The sequence below is a fragment of the Enhydra lutris genome, unplaced genomic scaffold (assembly GCF_002288905.1).
Source record: "Enhydra lutris kenyoni isolate GAN:26980312 unplaced genomic scaffold, ASM228890v2 scaffoldscaffold62, whole genome shotgun sequence".
In the NCBI taxonomy this organism is placed as follows: Eukaryota; Metazoa; Chordata; class Mammalia; order Carnivora; family Mustelidae; genus Enhydra; species Enhydra lutris.
The window spans coordinates 1,551,898-1,570,134 of NW_019154146.1; the positions used below are offsets into that span (position 1 = coordinate 1,551,898).

Here is an 18,237-nt window from a genome sequence, read left to right on the forward strand (position 1 = left end):
CGAAGACTTAAATGTAAGCACTAAAACCATAAAAACTCTTAGAAAAAAAGCAGATGTGATCTCTGACCTTTGGTTGGACCATGGTGTCTTAGATATGACACCCGGAGCACAGGCAACAAAAGAGAAAAATTGGTAAGTTGGACTGCATCAAAATTAAAAACAATTTTGCTACCAAAAGTGTACTTTTTTAAACACTGCCACGAAAGTGAAATATTACCCCACAAAAGGGAAAAGACATTTGTAAACCATACACCTGATAATGAAATTGTGTCTCCAATGCATAAAGAATACTTACATCTCAATAATTAAGGGACAATTTTAAAAAGGGGCAAAGGATCTGATACACATTTTCCCAAAGAAGATACACAAATGGCCAATACATACATGAAAATACACTCCACGTCAGTAGCCATAGGGAGACGCAAATCAAAATCACAGTGAGATACCACCTCACACTTACTGAGATGGTCACAAGCAGAAGGACGAGTGCTGGCATAGGCATGGCGACACTGGGTCCTCCGTTCGGCACTGCTGAGAATTTAACAGTCTGTCCATATTTGGGCTATTGGGGACATCACTGCTATAAACATTGGGATGCAGGTGCCCCTTTGGGTCACTGTGTTTGTATCCTTTGAATAAATACCTAGTAGGGCAATTACTGGGTCATGGGGTAGCTCTGTTTTTCATGTTTTGGGGGAGCCTCCACACTGTCCTCCAGAGTGGCTGCCCCAGCTTGCATTCCCACCAACATGTAAGAAATGTGCATCAACAGATGAGTGGATAAACACACACACACACACACACACACACACACACACAATGAAATACTACTCAGCCATCAAAAGGAATGAAATCTTGCCATTTGCAAAGACACAGATCTAGAGGGTATCATGTTAAGGGAAATTAGAGAAAGACAGACCATATGAAACAAACCAGATAAACACAGGGAAAGAAGGAAGGAAAAATAAAACAAGATGAAAACAGAAAGGAAGGCAAATCATAAGAGACTCTTGACTCTCAGGGAACAAACTGAGGGCTGCTGGAGGGCAGGTGGGAGAGGGGCAACTGGGGGATGGGCATGAAGGAGGCACGTGACGTCCTGAGCAGGGGTGTCCTATATAGCTGATGAATCACTAAATCCTACCTTGAAACTAATAAAAATAAACAAATCAATAAATCAAAGCAGTCAGTCAGGCGTTCAAAAGGTCGCCCAGCGTAGCCCCCTCCTCTGAGGTCCGCGCCCACGGGAGTGAACGTGCACTTCCGGCTAAAAGCCAACCCTGAATGGCCATAGATTTTTCAAAGAAGCCAAAAAGTGGCACCATCCCGAATGCCCACCAGTAAAGAACAGAGAAGTAAAAGTGGTCTTACCCACAGGACGCAACATTGTCCACAAGGAGAAAGAATGAAGGACGGGGTCACCCACAGCATGCCAAACCGTGGACACAGCAGCCCAGCCGGAAGAGGCCAGCCGCAAAGGACTGTCCAGTATGATCCCACACACGGGCAGTTCGCAGCACAGCCACAGTAGTGGTCCTTGAGGACCGGGATGTAGACGGGGAGTGGAGGCTGAGGCTAAGGGGTAGATGGCTTCTTCTAGATCACTGATCGTGGTGACCGTTGCACACCTTGTGCTGGCTGGGAATACAGAAGGAATCACCAAGTTGCACACTTCGAACGGGTGCACTGTAATAATAGGTTCATTGCATCTCCATAAAGCTGCTATTACCCCCCAAAACCGGGGGGGAATTCCCACTGCTGATATACATTAGGAAAAGTGGGTAATACCTTTTTCCAATCTATAACAAGCTTAAAAAGGTACCATGGTCCTTAAAAAGTGGTACCCTCCCAAGAATTTATCTTAATTTAAATAAAAAACAACAAAAAAACAAAAAACAAAAAACACCACGTTTCACCGCGTTTGTTCCCCTTTGGGCCCTTTCTGGCCCTCCTGCCGGGGTCCTCCCTCTCCTTTGGTCCCCTCCAGACTCACCGAAAGGCTTGGGTCCCCGGGCGCCCAAGGGCACAGGGCCGCGACGACGGGGCGGGCCCGGGGGCGGCCGCTGTGACCTGGGGCGTTGCAAACACCGCCCTCCGCGGCCACCGATAGGTCCCACCCCACCTTGGAGACCTGCGGGGCGGGGGCGGGGAGAAGCTGCGCAGGAGGCCGCGCGCGCGGCCCGGGAGGCTCCGAGGAAGCTCTGGGAGGCCGGGGAGGCCGGCCAGGCTCCAGGGAGCCCGAGCAGGCTCGGGGGAGGCCAGGAGCGGGATGTGGGCGCCCAGCTGCCCGCCGGGGCCCGCGGGCTGGGACCGCCGCAGGGTGGGCGCCCGGCTGCGCGCGGCGCTCGCGGGGCTTCGGGAGCTGCAGGGGCTGCGCGCCACACAGCAGGCGCGCGTGCGGGGCGCCCTGGCCATGCAGTCCCCGCCGGGCCCCGCGCGCCCCGAGCACCCCCGCGGCCCCCGCGCGCACGAGCTGCGGTTGGAGGCAGCGCTGGCGGCGCTGCAGGAGCAGCTGGTAAGGAGCGCGGGGCCCCGGGGGTGCTGGGCGCGCTGGGCGGCTGGGGCCGGGCCACCTGGTGCGGGCAGCGCGGTGGCCGGACTGCCCCACTGATAGAAGGGGACGCAGTTCGGGTTCGGATGGGACGGCCGTGGAGGCCCGCGGCACGCTGGTGGGGATCGGGACTCGGAAAGGCGCACCGGGGCTGCCCCGTGGCGCTGCCTCCTGCTCCCGCGGACGGGCTCTGAGCGCGCCCTCCTGCTAGACTTCCGGGCTGTTCGGGGAGGAGCGGCTCAGTCGGTTTCCCGGGGCGGGGGCTGCCTGGGGTCCTGGTGTCGGACCCTGGGTGCAGGGTGGCCCCGCCGGGCAGGCTCTGGAGCGGCACTGCCTGCGTGCTGGGCGCAGCCCGAATTGTCCCCGTACATCAAACCCGAATTGCTCAGGTTAGATGGGGTCGGGTGGGTTGTAACAAAATGTCGAGGAAAGCATGTTTCCCAGGAAAGCTTCAGCTCCAAAGTGTAACCTGACCTGCAGAATGAGGCGTGTGGGCTGAGTCCCAGAGGCTGAGTCCCAGAGTGGTGGAACCGGGCACCCTCTTAGGGCGCCTTCACCTGTGTCTCCTGGCTCCCTAGCCTCCTCCAAACTCCAGCTTGCTCCTTCTCACGGGCTTGAAGACACTCCGACGGTTGTTCCCGGGTTTTAATCTGCTGCGGGCCTTCTCTTCGTGTATCGGAAACAACTGGAGTTTTTCCAGCATTGCAGTACGTTTTAAAGGAAAAATGAAAAGGCTCTATGGGAAGGTTCATATCCGATGGCGTTCATTCTAGTCCTCTTTAGAATTTTGTTAAATCTGCAAGTTCAGATCTGTTGTGTTTAGAAGCTGCTGGCCGTTCTTGTAAAGCTGGACGGTTCCGCCGCCTTCCCCTCTGCCAGCTCCCTCCGGTGACCGGCGCGTTGGGTGTTTCTGGATTCCAGAACCTGAAAGATGCCTCCCGGGACTCCGGACCCACATTGCAAAAAAACAGGCAGAAGGTGGAGGGAGCAGAACCTGGGGCTGACCGCCAGACTGCTCTCGGCCTGTGACAGCCGTCCGCACAGGGCAGGGGCCAGCTCTGGGGCTGGATGGCACCTGCGGTTTACCCGCCCTCCCTGGTCTGCCCCGGTTCCCCACGCGTCTGCACCCGGGGCTCCCTGGCACCCGGCCGCCCGCAGAGTTGCGTGGCTCTGGGGAGAGCCGGGAGCAGCTGAGATGCAGCCCTGAACTCGTCCACCGGCGCGAGCCCAGCTGATGATTAACTCGACTTCAGGGATGCACCAATCAGACTCGCGAGTCGTCAGCCTCTAATTACAAGTAGCCTTTGGAAGAGATCAAACAGGTTTTTTTGTTTAATTTTTTTTTAATGTGGGGACCAGAAGGAACACGCAGACTTTGTCTTCAAACTTTGTTCTTGGCGTGGATTATGTGATCAAAAGAGAAGAACTGAATTTGTGTGACATCAGCTGGGGCTTAACACCTCCCTGTTTTCTTGCAGGGAAAACCCAGGAGTAGGGCCAGAGCCGTGGAGAAAGCATGATCCACGGGCCTCCCGGCCAGGGCGGCTGCCGACCCGCAGCGCCGCTCACTCCGCCCCCTACCCCCCCACGCGGGCAGCCGGGTGTCCGCGCTCGGGTGAGAAGACTGGAAGGGCTTGGATCTGCCCTCGCGGCCTTGTCGTGCAGGAGTCCCCGGGTCGGTGAGCGGAGCGGTTCTGGGGACCTGCACCGCACTCGGGGCTGAGCAGTTAGCACGGTGACACGGACCGAAGTGGCTGCGCCTGAAGTCGCAAAGGAGCATGCAGTAGGCGCTTCGTAGGTGTGCGATGAGCGGATACAGGAGCGTCTTCCATTTCTCTGCTGGGAGAGAACTTTCCTGTCTCCCTGTTGGAGCTGACGATGCCCCGTGACCCTGAGCGGGGCAGCTGCTCCTCGCTGGCGGGTCCTGGGCTGATCCGTGGATAACTTCAGGGAGACCTGTCATCCCTGAGAGGCCGCGGCCATTCCCGCTGCGCAGGGGAGAGGTTCCGGCGACACCCACGTCGCCTGCGATGCCCCAGGGCAGGCCGGAGGCTCCACCCGCCCCCCCTTGGGGGCTGCCAGCGGCACTGGGAGAGGTGCCCCGAGGTGCCGTGAGGAAGGCCCCTGGGGACCCCGCCGCGACATCTTGCCCCGAGGAATTTCCCAGGAGCTGGCTCGGCGGGTCGTGACACGTCCTGAGAGTGGCAGCGCCACGACTGCTTTCCGCCAGCAGGTGCTGGCATTAAGGACAGCAAGAGCCAGCGGGCTGCCTCTGCCCGGGTCAGCAGGAGGTCGGCTGCGTTCCTGCTTCCTGGGCCTGCCCGCTGGCTTCCTGAACCCTCTGGGGACGAACTGGCTCAAGGCCCCCAGCAGGGGCGGGGCGTCCCCGACAGTGCCAGGCCTCCGTCCTGTTCCCACGCGGCCCATCTGTGCCCCTGGCCTTTGCTGGTGGTCGGTGGACTTCTCGTGCAGTCTGGCGGTCTACGGGCCCCCGGGGTAGCTGCGGCTTTCACCTGTGTCCTGTTTCCTGTGTAGACGCTCAGCTTTTGAGGAGAGAGAAGGTGTTTCAGACACCGTGGGTGTGTTCTGAACTCGAGGGCAGGTTTCCTTTTTGTCCTTTGGCTCTGCCGTGAAGGCTTGAGGAGAGCAGAATGCTGACTTGTGGATGGAAACCGAGGACAAACAAGGGGAAAACCAGATGGTTCTCTTACGGTACAGACAGCAAACATCGCAGAGAAAGGATAAGCCGAGTCTGTTTTTAACGGCGATCTCTAGAATGCCCTTCTCAAGCCTCTCGTGTTCGTCCGTTCCTAAGAACCCTTAGCGTTCCCTGGGAAGCTTGTCCAGATGCGCAGTCCCAGGGGTGACCAGGATCCCCAGAATCTGCATTTACGCTCAGGCAATCCCACCTCCCGGGGACTTGTGGGTGTGCACTGCCTTACCCCTCGGCCCCAAACACAGGCTGGGGGAATCCTGACTCCATACACCACCGTGATAGTGAGCTTGGATGCTGGGGACGGAGGTGGGGACGAGGGGCACCCCAAACGTGCCGGCTGCTCTGACAGGGGTGCCCGTGACTGCCACTGTCCTGGTCCCCCAGTGCCCATGTGCCGGTGACATTTTCTCTGCAGAGGAAATACGTGGGGAGAGATTGTCCGTGGCCGGCTTCAGTGGCTCGTGCTCTCTCCTGGTCACAGACTTAACTTGGGCTCTTAGCACAAAGTTAGACACCAAGAAGGAGTAATGAAAAGCAGAAACATGAAAACCCCAAGTGAGGGACGGGGAAGGGTTAGTGAGGACAGTGTCATCCCAGACAGCGAAGCCCGTGCCTGAGCTGGCAGGTCCCAGGGACACGGTAAATCGTCGGTGCACCCCCGAGCCTGTGTGTCTGTGAACTCAATCAGGAACCGCCCACCGAAGGCCTGGCTGGCCACACAGTAGTCACAGAGCGGCCATTCTCAGCACAGACACACAGAGGGGACTCTCTTTTTTGGAAATCGTCTCAGAGGAGCCCTGGGGACTCAGAGGTGCCCTCCTCCTCCAGAAGGACGAGAACATCATGATTTGGAAGAGAAGCAGTCAGATAGCTTTGTAAGCATCGAGCTGTGACCCCACAGAGTAAGGCACAGCAGCCCTATTTAGGACAGGGAAGAAAAAGTCATTTGCAGTGAAAACACACACTGGCCCCTTTGCCTGAATCTAGTGTTCTTTGTGGGGAGGGGTGTGGCGCGAAGCCCATCTTTGCACACCCACTGGCTCTCTCTGCCGCGGCTCTTGACACGGTCACGTTTTCCTTGGTGAAAATATTCAGAGCAAGAGGCCGCATGTTCAGGCTGGACTGGATGGTTCGGGGATTTAAAAGTTTTTATTAAATCCAGGACTGGTTTTGGCTGTGATACGTTCACAGATTGTCTTATGGCGGTAAGACTCTGTTGCTGTGACATGTGGAGTTTGCTCTTGGAGCCGTGGATGTGGTCCCGGAGCAAAGGGGAGTTGGGCATGGTGGCCCAGGGACGGTGGCCCGGGGATAGTGACCTGGCATGCACCAGGCACTGTGTCAGGCCATGGGCTTGTCAACCGCTTCACTTCTCTGGGGCTGGATCTGAAGGCTGTGCCCCGCGACCCCCTCTTAAGAATCGGCAGTTCCCGCTTCCCTCCTGGACTGCAGCCTCGTGGTGCTGAAATTACAGAGATAATTATGGGGTTCAGGGGACTTCCTCCCCTGTGATATTAAATTTGAAACACAGTCATTTTCTTAAACAGGGTGAACCACATAATTACATCCATTCATTATTTGCCTTAAACTTAATTGTTGATAAAAATAAGAAATTTATGCATCAGGCGCTGAAAACGGTGCTGCTTGACGATGGAGAGAAGGGCGTCCGCATCTGTGAGGCACTCGTGCTAGTTCTGCGTCTTTATTATTTACGTGTGGGTGTGCAAATGTGCATTATGGACAGTCAGCGTGTACACATACGTGTATTATGTGATCACACACAGACGTGCGGCTGATGCTGTGATAACCCGTGTATGCCTGAGCCCGGAGAGGGTAGAGCCTCAGGGCAGAGCCAAGATACGAACCTCTAAACCCAGAAGATTTTGGGGCAGACTTCCAGGCACACTGTCCTCTCCTGCCCGGCCTCTGCCCCTGTCCCTGAGGGTTCCACAAGGCCTGGAGGTGACACTTGTGAAGGGGGATACGCAGAAGGGGGCCTCTTTCTCCCTCGGGGACTTTCCCATGCCCTGAAAAGTCTGGGGGCCGCACGGGGCCTGCTGAGCAAGAGAAGGAGGCACACGAGCGTGGGAAGGTCGGTTCTTACATAAGCCTGGAGAACAGCAGCCGAGCGCGTCCTCTGGGCCGCGTGTAAGAGCAGGGGCCGCCTTTCACCCTGAGCTCGTGCCCTGTCAGTCTCCTTAGGAGGACATACCTCGTGGAGAACTGCTGACGCTTCCAGAAGCCTGCCGTGGCGGCCGGCAAGCCGGTCGGCGGGGGCAGGGCCTCTTTTCTTCTGGCGACCAGAGGGCTGGAGCTTTGGCTCAGGGGAGTGGAGAGGAGCTACCAGGCTTTGGAGCCGGAGCCGCGGGCGTTGGGAGGGTACATCGTGTGCCCGGTGGTCACTTCCCAGGGGCATCAGGCTTGCTCTCTGCGCTTGGACAGCTTTGTGTCCCACGTTCCCCCCAGAACCGCTTACGACGCCAGGACGTCGGCCTGAAGACCCACTTGGAGCAGCTGGACCAGCAGATCAGTGAGCTACAGCTGGACGTGAGCGGACCCTGCGGCAGGGCGGCCGACGGCGACAGCAGGCCCAGCTCAGGTAGGCCGCGCGCCGGCGGGCAGTGCTGCTGCGGAGAGGCCCCCTTGCCCTCTGGGGGACCCCACACCTTGGGGGCCGGTGCTGCGGCGGGGGTTCCTCCCAGGCTCTCAGGCCCAGCTCAGTGAGAGCTGAGTTCCCCACCCGGAGAACCTGTTCCCAGGGAGCACTAACTATGCACCTCTTCCTTCCTCCTCCCTGAATGTGTTTCTGGAAAGAGGAGCGTGTGCCCAGTGTGCGTTTATGGGGGGCTTTTTGCTGGGAAAGGCTTCCGGTGGACGAACCCTCCATGAGTGTCTCCCCTTCTCTGGGCTGACACACGTTCCAGGCTCTGTTCAGGTCGGAGTAACAGGGAGGTGGTAAGGACCTGTTTTAGGAGATGATGGTCTACAGGTTTATGGAATCTCAACTCTGGGTAATTTATCAGAGAAGGTGGGCAGGACACTGTCCCCTTGCCTGCTGCCCATGTGTCCCCTGGTTTAGAGCTGCAAGGAGATGGCTCTGGAGCCCTTCCAGCTCTCCTGGATCAGGGCGTGTCAGCCCATGTGCCCGGAGCCTGGTGCACACACAAACCCAGGAGACCATGGACAGCACTGTCTGCTGTTTCTCAGTCTTTTTGTAAATTTGCAAAACCATGGCTTGGTCTGGGTATGCAGCGAATGGAGTGGGGTGTGGGCTAGAGACCCCTGTGTGCTGTCCTTCCTCTGACGGCTGCAGGCACCTGGGAAGGGGGTAGAAGAATGCCAGCAGCCTGGCCACATAGGGAGAGGGAAGCCACTTGCCTGAATGGGGGGGGCGATCAGGTGGTGGGCTCCCATGTACTGTGCTCACAGGGTGACAGTGGACAGTAACGGGGAGTCCCCAGATGACTTCTCCAGTGCCCGCGTACTTAGATCCTGATCCCCTCTTAGCCCTGGGGCCAGCTCGGGCAGGAAGGGGGCTGCTGCGCCAAGGTCACTGACTGCCTCCGCTCGCCCCATCTAGGCTTCTACGAGCTGAGTGACGGCGGCTCCTGCTCCCTGTCCGCATCCCGCACATCCGTGTGTAGTGACCGCGTGTACTCCTCCCTGGGCACTTTGCAGCCAGCCGCCCCCACGGCCAGGCCCGATGCGGGGGATAGCCGGCCCCAGTCGGCCGACGAGACCACTGTGCACGGAGCGCCCCTGCCCGCCTGGAGACCCCTGGCCACAGAGGAGGGCGTGTCCCGGCCCAGGCCAGTGTCTACAGGTAAAGGAGAGCCGGGCGGGGTGGGAGGCCCCCTCCCAGGTGGCGGGGGCTGCTGAGTTCAGAGCCTGGAAGCCCCATGTATACTTGGTGCCAATGCCAACCCCACAAGTACCACTCCAGGCGTTTTTGGTTTTTGGATAGAGACAGGAATACTACTGCTCATTGCAGCAAGTCTGCTGTGATAAAAAGCATTCTTTTCTTATAATTTAAGTGGACATCGGGAAGTTATTTTTCAAATCCTTCTACAACCCTTGCACACCCTGACTGGCACCATCTGTCATCGGCACGGACACAGCACCCAGAGTGACCAAACCTCAGATGAACGAGGGCATCAAAACAATCGATTTTGCGTCCAGGCTTTACCTCGCGTTGTGGCAGAGAGGGGAGACGGGAGCAGGTGACGGAGTGAGCGTGCGAGCGGGAGCCCTTTCTGCAGGCTCGTGTCCCAGCGTCGGTGTGCACGGGCGGCTGCTCCCACCGGCCTCCCGCCACACCTGCACAGGGCGCCACGCAGTCGTGATGCTGCATGGGAGGTGAGACCAGGACCGTCCTGGGCTCTCCCCAGTTCACCTGTTTGCTCATTTTTCTCGTTCCCAGGTGATCTCGAGAGAGTCCTGCCGTCTGAGCTGGTGCTCCAGAAAGCCAGTGCAGACCCCAAGTCCACTTCCGTTCTCTGCCCCGGGATGGACCTCCCAGCCCCCGTGCTGGACCCCAAGTACCAGCGTGACCTGGTGTCCAAGGGAGGCAGGGAGGTGTACCCGTACCCCAGCCCCCTGCACGCCGTGGCTCTGCAGAGCCCTCTCTTCGCTCTCCACAAGGAGGCCCTGCCGAGTCCGGGCCACTCGCCCCCCAGCGAGCCCCTTCACAGCCCAGCGGTCCTGGGCTCCCTCCAGACCAGACCTGTCCTTGAGGCTGGCCCAGCTGCGGCCTATATAGACAGGCTGCTGAGGCTGCGAGGCCGAGGGATCCCCCTGAGGGGCAGCGTGAGTGAGCAGGGACCCCCAAGACGTGAGGTGCCCCTATTCCCGCCTGTGCTTGGTGGCCAGAGAGCAGAGAGGGAAGGTGGCCTGGACAATCTGGTGTGCACCCCAGAGAGAGCAGGGATGGGTGGGATGGCTCAGTGGGGGGACACCGGCAGGGATGGCCTCGAGCAGCGGGGACCTGAGCTCCTCACAGCCACCCCTGACCCCAGGAGCCTTCCAGAGGAGGGACCTGAACCCCAGAATGGCTGCGTCCGTGGGGAGACCACATGGGGCTCCCCTCCGCTGGGGCGTGGGCCAGCCCCGTCTCCCCACCTGCAGGCTCTCAGCTGCCAGGACGGCACAGTCTTGTTGCCCACCAGGAAGGGGGGCAGGGAGAGCCCCGCGCTGGCCCCAGGCCTCTGTGCCCACCCCCCGTTTGCTGACAATGGGGCTTCCCTCCTGGGGCTGAACACAGGCCACCCCAAGACAAAGGCTGTGAAGGTCAAGAGAGGGGCCACCGACAAGGTCCAGCCATCCCCCGGGAGGGCCCTCGCAGCCCCCCTGCTGCCCCCTGAGTGGGGACAGCGTCTCGGGAGGAGGCCCATGCCGGCAGGGGCAGCGCCTAGCCGGTCCTGCTCTGAGCCCAGACTCTACCCCGTGCCCCTCCTGGTGCCCCTGCTGGTGACCCGACGGGAGGGTCGCCGGACCCCTGCGCAGGCCTTGTTCCCCTTGGAAGTGGCGGCTGGTGGGCAGGTGCAGGAGAAGCAGCGGAGGTGGCTGTCCTCCGTGGAGGTTGCGGGCAGCCTGGGGCCCCCCAGGCCAGCGGTGAGCCGAGCCAGGGGCCCGCAGCCGGTGTGTGCCCGGGCCAGGCCCAGGCTGCCCCGCCAGGATGCCCGGGTCAGGAGTGAGTCAGAGGGCTCCGAGCCGTCGGCTAAGGGCGCCTCCCTGCTCTACTCCGCGGTGGCCGAGACCAGCGAGGACGGGGCCAGCGACCACACCGCCAGCCGCTTTGGAGACCGGGAGTCCAGCAGCAGTGACTCAGAGGTCGGGGCCTGGCCTCGGGCGTGTGCCCCGCAGCCCTCGAGGGCCCCAGGCACCCGCAGGCCACCCCTGCCCCCGATGCCCAAGCTGTGTCGCATCAAGGCCTCCAAGGCCCTGAGGAGAAAGATCCGAAGGTTCCAGCCGGCGGCGCTCAGGGTCATGACCATGGTGTGAGGCCGCGGGAGTCGGCAGAGAGCCTCGCCGGCTGGGCACAGGCCAGGGGCACCCCTGGGAAAGCCGTCCTCTGCGGAGTGCGGACGAGCACGCAGGCCCTGGCTAAGGCCGGGCTCTCGCTTCCCCAGCTGCCCGCCGTGTGGTGCCAACATGGATTTTCTCCCGAGTCACTCAGAGGGGTGAAGTGGTCCCTGGGCTCGCCCCATGGACCAGCTCTGAGGAGCGTTTCCCTGCCCGGTGGAGACTGCGATCCGCCCCCCACCCCTGCCCCCCGCGGCCTCGGTGTCCGCATCCTCCCCGGGCAGATGGTCCCACCCAGGCTTCCCCGGTGTCTGCCCTGGGGTCCTGGTAGTGCTCCCCCACCTGCAGCCCTGGGCCCCTACCCCAGCCCTGTTCTGCATGGCTGGGCACCGGGGTCGTCCCAGTCCTTCTGAACCATGACTCCCAGAAGGCATTCTCCCCGAGGGCCGGGTGGTGGACGGTGCCGGAGAAGTCGGGATGTGAATCCTGCGGTAAGTCCTCACCGGCCAGACACGCAGGTTATGCTGGTACCGTCACCGGCCCGTCTCCTCACGCGCCGCTGCTCCTTCCTGCGGCTCTCGGTGGGCTCCCGGACCAGCCTGACCCCCCGCCTGGGCGCCCCCCCAAAGGTGGGAAATCACCGGTTCCAATACACAAAACGGAGCATGAAAGTGTCAGCTCAGTCCGTGGACGGTGCGACTCTTGGTCTCGGGGTTGTGAGTTCAAGCCCTGCGCTGGGTAGAGAGATGACTTATAAATAAAATCTTAAAAAAGAGTGTTTTTGAAAAAAATAACCTTTTTTGGTGTTTACTCTGAAGAAACTGCCCTGCAACTTTTCCGGGATTTTTAGGGGAGCAGCCTGCCAAGTACGGCAACATTTTTAATCCTGAAGCGGCTCTACCCAAATCCTTCCCTGCCACAAAGGGCTTCCCCGGGCCCGGCCGAAAGAACGAATGGGGGCATCCACACTGGGGAACCTGGGGTGCCGGGGACCTCAGCCCCTCCGCGGGGCTCAATGCACGGTTGTCCGGAATATGGGAAGGGAAAAACGCAAGAAAGCCAGACAAAGTGTTTGTAGACGTGCGGCCGTGCCTGTAACAAGCGCTGGTCTCGGGACGGAGCGGCGGCCGGTCGGGGCGGTGACACAGGGCAGGACGCGCGGGCTGCGTTGTGCGGAACCTAGAGGACACGGCCATTACACACAGACAGAACTCGGGCCGTCCCCGAGGCTGAGTGGAACCCCCACCCGCGCCTCCCAGAACCTGCCCACAGCGGGAGGGAGGGTCTCCTCAGCTTTCCTGAAACTGGCCCAGCAATTCACTCCAGTCCCCTCTGACGGGGTTTCACTGGAAAGGGTGTCACCCAAGACGTTTTCGGAGATGTGCTTCTCAGCCACGTGGCACACGAGGGGATGGGGACCCGGGTTTTCCCGGGTTCGTGGCGGGCAGGTGCGGAGACCGGGTTTCTCCCTGTCCGCCCGGTGTGCCTGGGCGTCCGGGCAGGCCGTTCTGGAGAGACAGCGGTGAGCTTCCGTCCATGGGGCGCGCTCCGCTCCCCGATGTCCTCCCTGGCGCGTGTGGGGCCTCAGATGCTCTCGTCGGCAACTGCAGACCCCCCCTGTCCTCCGTGGTCCCCCCCCCCATCCTGGCACCGCGGGGACAGGACCACCGGGCTGCATGTCTCCCCCTGGGACGCCTGGACTCCGCGCTGAAGGGGAGGCCGTGGGTTCGGGACCCCCGGGACTGTCGACCCAAGACAGGAGGTGACACTAAAAAGAACGAAGGCCTTATTTGGGGTGTCAGGGGCAGCGCAGGGAGCATGGGTCTAGAGTGTCCAGAAACACATCCCACTCGTGTGGGAGAGCAAGGGGTTTTTACGAGAAAGCAGGAAGGGGTTATCTGTGATCAGGAAGGGGTGATCTGTGATCTCGGTAACGAAGCGAAAACTGCCAATTTGGTGCTGACGAGTGGTCAGCTTTGCCTCTCCCGCTGCCGGTGACCATCTCGTCCTAACGGGCTCCAGACACCCCGTAGCCGTGGTCTCAGTGGCACGGAGGGTCCTCGCGACCACAGATCAGTGTCTCTCTTGCTCTGCTCCCCTCCCCTCCCCTCTCTCTCTGTCTCTGCCCCGCCCCCTCTCCTATGGAGACGCAGACACACACGTCAGCCTGCCCGAGGCCACAAGCAACCCCCTTTCTACCCGCTTGTGTTCACGTTTACTCTTGGGCGGGTTTGGAGGGAAGAGAATGAATTCTCGGTGCTTCGTCCATCTGGGGCCCAGGGTCCTTGACCTCCCCGGAACACAGCCCTGCCGCATCGTCAGCGGCGACGAGGCCCAGCTGTCTTCATGACCTCCCTGGGTCTGCCTCCTTCTCATCCCTTGGGGTTCAGCTTGAGGAATGAACCCACAGTGTTGGACGGGGCCTGGGCGGTGGGCTCGCCGCACTGTCTGCGGAGCGGCCCCCAGCCGGGCGGTCGGGAGACAGCTCCAGGCAGGGAGAGGGCAGAGCAGACGCCTCCCTCCAGGCCAAGGAGCCTGCGAGGTGTCCGGCCCTTCCGTGAGCATCCCCCAGGCACCACCAGCTGGACGGGCTCTGCCACAGGCGGGAAATAGGGCACGGGGCGCTCTGGGGCAACGCCTGAGAAGAGTTAGGATTCTGGAAGTCGGTGATAAGGAGCCAGCCTGAGCCCTGACCCCACCAGCCTACATTCCCGAGGAGTCTCTAAAAATTCGGAGAAGGGCTCTCGGGGACGCAGATGGCCCAGGGCTCCGTGTGGGGCGTGAGCACCCCCAGGCTCGCCGCAGCAAACCGCCTAGCGCTGGGCACTGTCTGTTTCCGGCAGATGTGGTCCTAACGGCCCAGGGAGTGGTGGCGAAGCCGGAGGGACACCCCACCCCCCACAGCACCCGAGGCCTTGTGGGGGGGGTGCTGAAGACAGATGAGCTATTTCACTTTCCCTAAAGAATTTCTTAAAAGGGGCAATTTTGGATCATTAGAAATCATTTAATCATTTGTAACTTCGACCATGATTAAAATACAAATACGTTAGACAAAACCAAAAAAGAATGAACCAGGTTCCAAGGGTCCAAGTCAAGCTAAGGTAGAAACTGAATATGTGAGAGTCATTAATTCATAAAAATTAGGAAAAAAGTGTATTTCTGCACCTTGCATCATTTGAGGAAACTGAAGTTTTGCCTTTTGTTATGGACTGAATGTCCGCGGTGTGCCCGAGCTTGGAGGGGCCTGGAGCAGGGGGGCTGGGGGAGAGGGTCAGGCGAGCCCCGAGGTGGCGGGAGAAACCAGCCCCGCGGCCCCTGGAACCGAGGCGGCCTCGGCCTGTGGGAGGGGGAGTCGGCGTGTCCTCACGGCCGGCAGTCCCTCTGCTTGCTCAGGCAGAAAGTACGGGAGCAGTGGGGAGAGCCCGCAGCCCTGCAGGTCAGAAACACTGACGCATCCCAAGTATTTCCCTAAGGATCAGGAGGCTAGCGGGGACCAGAGCTGAGTCTTCAATCAGCCAGCCAAGCACATGTATGAAGCACCTACTGTATACAGGAACCGCGCAGGCTGCTGTGTGAGGGGAGGGGAAGGACGGCTCTGGGAGCTGTGTCCCTGGGGGAAATGGGCGTGACCGAAGGAGGACGCATGGGGACACATGAGGGGACAGTCGAGGGCACAAACGAGGGGACGGTCGAGGGGCCGGTGCTCTCACAGGCTTCCCGGGGCTAGCAGTGGCTGCTGGGGCTGGGCAGCGTGGAGGGGAAAGGAGGCAGAGCAGAGAGACGGAGCAGGGGGAGGGAGGCTGGCAGGCCCCGGGGGACGCTCAGGCAGCCCAGCATGGAGACCCTGAGGCAGGGAAACGAAGGGGGACCAGCCCGTGAGAACAGGCAGAGGCTGGTCCCTTGGAGCTGCTGCAGAAGAGGGTCCTGGGGCAGAGACCCAGGGTAGGCAGGGCAGTGGGGAGCCCCCAGCGCAGAAGGGGCTCCGTAGGGAGGCCGCAGACTTGGGGAAACCAGCAAGAAAGGGGTTCCCCTGTGACTGGGGTGGGGAGCCCCTCTGGGTTTCTCTGGCTGGCTCTGGCCGGCAGCAGGGACAGAACCCAGGGCCGCTGCCATGTGGGATGGATCGTTCCAGAAACTGCCGTCCGGCCTCCCAAACGGTCACTGCAGACGGCACCCCGACTTCCTGTGGGTCTGACGACGCAGCTGGTCTCCTGGGCCGGTTCCTGGCTGGCCACTGCGGGCCATGGGACCTGACCTGTGGGGGCGGAAGCTCTCTCAGGGTAGTAATGTCAGAGCTGAGTTTTCGTCAATCTTTAGAAGTTATTTTATTAGCAAAACGTGTTTATTCAGCAATAGGAGAGGGATTGCAACTCAGGACAAGCCAACTATGGAGGACCACGGACGCGCCCAGAGAAGCGAAGGGGAGGTCAGCTTATTTTAGGTTTTAAGAGGAAACTGGGGAAGGCTGTTGGAAATAAAATTTCCCCGAAGGAGAACAGGAGTCTAAGGTCATGGTGGTTTCTCGTTGGCCGCCGTGGTAGTTAGAGCCTTGTTGCTTCAGGGAGAGACCTTCTTCTGGCCTCTCAGAAGGGCAGATACACTCCTATGTGAAGAGAGTCCTCCCTCGCGAGGGGAGAATTACCGTCCTCCTGCCCGCTGGTCCGCAGGCTGCTGCGCGGGGCTCACTGCGAGCGCCCCTGGGGGTTTCAGGCGAGGTGTCCTTCGCTCGTTTCCGCACGTTGAACTGCAGGACCTGCAGCCTGGATCTGGGGAAGGGCTTGTCTGTGGTACGGGGAACCCACAACGGAACCGGAAGAGTTAACATACAGCCTCTGGGGTCCAACAGGAACACCTTCGGGGACTGTCATTCCGCCAACCCCAGAAGTGAGACCAGGTTTTGCTCGGGTGCTTAAGACTTCCCGTTTTCCTACCTCCTGCCAAGACTTGGTGCTACAGTTTCCTCCACCTGAAAGCACAGCTTTCCCATAGAAACTCTCATTGGCCAGAATGTTCTAAAGCGAAGTAGGGAAGACCAGTAATTTATGCAGACATTTTTTTGAGTGTTCCCAGACTCAAGAAATCACCTCTCTTAGACCTTCCTAAGACCTTGGACGCATCTTGCTAATGGACACCCAAAATCCATGGCAATACAGCCCGGATACAGAAAGACAGGGCCCGGCGCTCTGGCGGCTGGAGGCAGAGATGCTGCCGTTGGCCCGGGGTGGGGGGTGCAGGAGCTCCTGCTCCGCGAGAGTGGCCTCCGTGCCCGCTAGTGAGCCCACTGCCCACCAGTGCTGAAAGGTCTTTTCCTTCTTTTGCTTTTTTTGTAAAGACGAAAACCTTCTTCCAGTTGCTTTTCAGCGAGTGAAAACAAGTAGTAATGTAGGTTTTTCATAAGAGGGAAGTGGCTCCATCGGTAGAGCATCTGCCTTCGCTCTTGGGTCATGATCTCAGGGTCCCGGGATCGAGTCCTGCATCGGGCTCTCTGCTCAGCGGGGAGCCTGCTTCTCCCTCTGCCTCTGCCGCTCCCCCTGCTTGTGCTCTCTGTCTCTCTCTGACAAGTGGAAAAATAATAGTGGGGTGGCATATGGTGAACTTTTGAAAAGTGGGAAATTCCTGTATCAGGCTTTGTAACGTCTGCAAATCTGACGGCTACAAAAGGGTGTTTGATGCAGTTTTCATCTGCGTCTCTCGGTCTACAAATGAGATTGAACACCTTCTCCTATTTTCGTCAGCCTTCCAAGTTTCCCTGCGAATCGGCTGTGCATGTCTTTGGTCTTGTTTTCTAAGCTTTTCGCCGAGGGGCAGGAATCCCCACAATCCGGTCCAGTTCTTGGTCAAGCGTGAGTTGCAGGTGTTGGAAGAGCCACTCCCCAGCTCAACAGATACCTCTGTTATCCACGAGGTTATCTGCCAAAGTGTCACATTGATGGATCTTTCAATTTATTTTGTTTTAAAAACAACATTTACATTTTTAAAAATCTCACAGACATCTTCAGTGTGTAAAGATATTCTTTGTATCTATCGAAAGTTAACTTTAGGATTTCCAGTCTGGGTCTCCCTTCCGTTGGTGTTTATGTCTGTGAGTGTGAGGGGGAGCTTCCCCCACATTCTGCCGGTCTTTCTGCTGTGGTCGTCTTTGCACAGCGCGGGAGAACCCGTCTGTGCATGCGCCTGCTGCTCCCGGCCTCGCTGAGCGCGCACGCGTGTCGACCGTCTCTGGGGAAGCGCTTGTCCAGTTCACAGCTCATCCTCCCTCCCACGGGGCTATAGGAGTCCCACAGCCTGTCGTCAGGCTCCATGTCTACCGCGGGTCAAATATCCCGACTTTCATTCCTCAAAGCTATCTTGTCGCTTGGGATCCTTGTACTCCCGTGGGGGTCACATGGCCACCGTGTCAAGTTCTTACGGATTTGGGGCGCCTGGGGGGCTCAGTTGTTAGGCGTCTGCCTTCTGCTCAGGTCACGATCCTGAGGTCCCGGATTGGGCCCTGGGTCAGGGTCCCTGCTCGGGGGGAGTCTGCTTCTCCCTCTCCCACACATGCTTGCTTTCTTTCTCTCTCGCTCGCTCTCTCTCAAATAAATAAATAAAATCTTAAAAAGAAAAAAAATTTTCTTACGGATTTTAATGGTACTGCGTTTAAATTTATAGGTTAATTTTGGGGAAACTGCCATCTTTATGAAAGACTTCCCATCAGCTAACACTTAGGTCTGTTTTATGTATCTCAGTAAATTCCCTTGTAGTGTTTTGAGGAATTTTGGTTGCTTTCTCCTCACACACTTAATTTGTATTATAAATGGAAATGGAATTTTAACTCCCCTTTTCTAATTATTTGATGCTGGTGTGCGTGTGCATGTCTGTGTGTGTGTGTGTGTGTGCGTGTGCATGTCTGTGTGTGTGTGTGTCTCACATCCAGCGATCATATGTCTGTGTGTGTGTGTGTGTGTGT

The 18,237-nt window shown here is 58.9% G+C and overlaps 1 protein-coding gene across 1 annotated transcript; it reads left to right on the top strand.

The window, feature by feature from the left end:
* The first annotated feature begins 2,269 nt into the window (after positions 1-2,269).
* On the top strand, positions 2,270-11,267 carry LOC111158661 (dishevelled binding antagonist of beta catenin 2). The gene is made up of 4 exons (XM_022520854.1): positions 2,270-2,515; positions 7,734-7,866; positions 8,848-9,090; positions 9,688-11,267. Exons 1-4 carry the CDS (start codon positions 2,270-2,272, stop codon positions 11,265-11,267), a joined length of 2,202 nt encoding a protein of 733 aa, XP_022376562.1.
* The last annotated feature ends 6,970 nt before the right edge of the window (positions 11,268-18,237 follow it).

Excerpts from the sequence above, each read along its gene's own strand:
- LOC111158661 (XM_022520854.1), top strand. The coding sequence starts at position 2,270 with ATGTGGGCGCCCAGCTGCCCGCCGGGGCCCGCGGGCTGGGACCGCCGC. Across the intron at positions 2,516-7,733 it reads CGGCGCTGCAGGAGCAGCTG|AACCGCTTACGACGCCAGGA; the intron begins GTAAGGAGCGCG and ends CGTTCCCCCCAG. Across the intron at positions 9,091-9,687 it reads GCCCAGGCCAGTGTCTACAG|GTGATCTCGAGAGAGTCCTG; the intron begins GTAAAGGAGAGC and ends TCTCGTTCCCAG.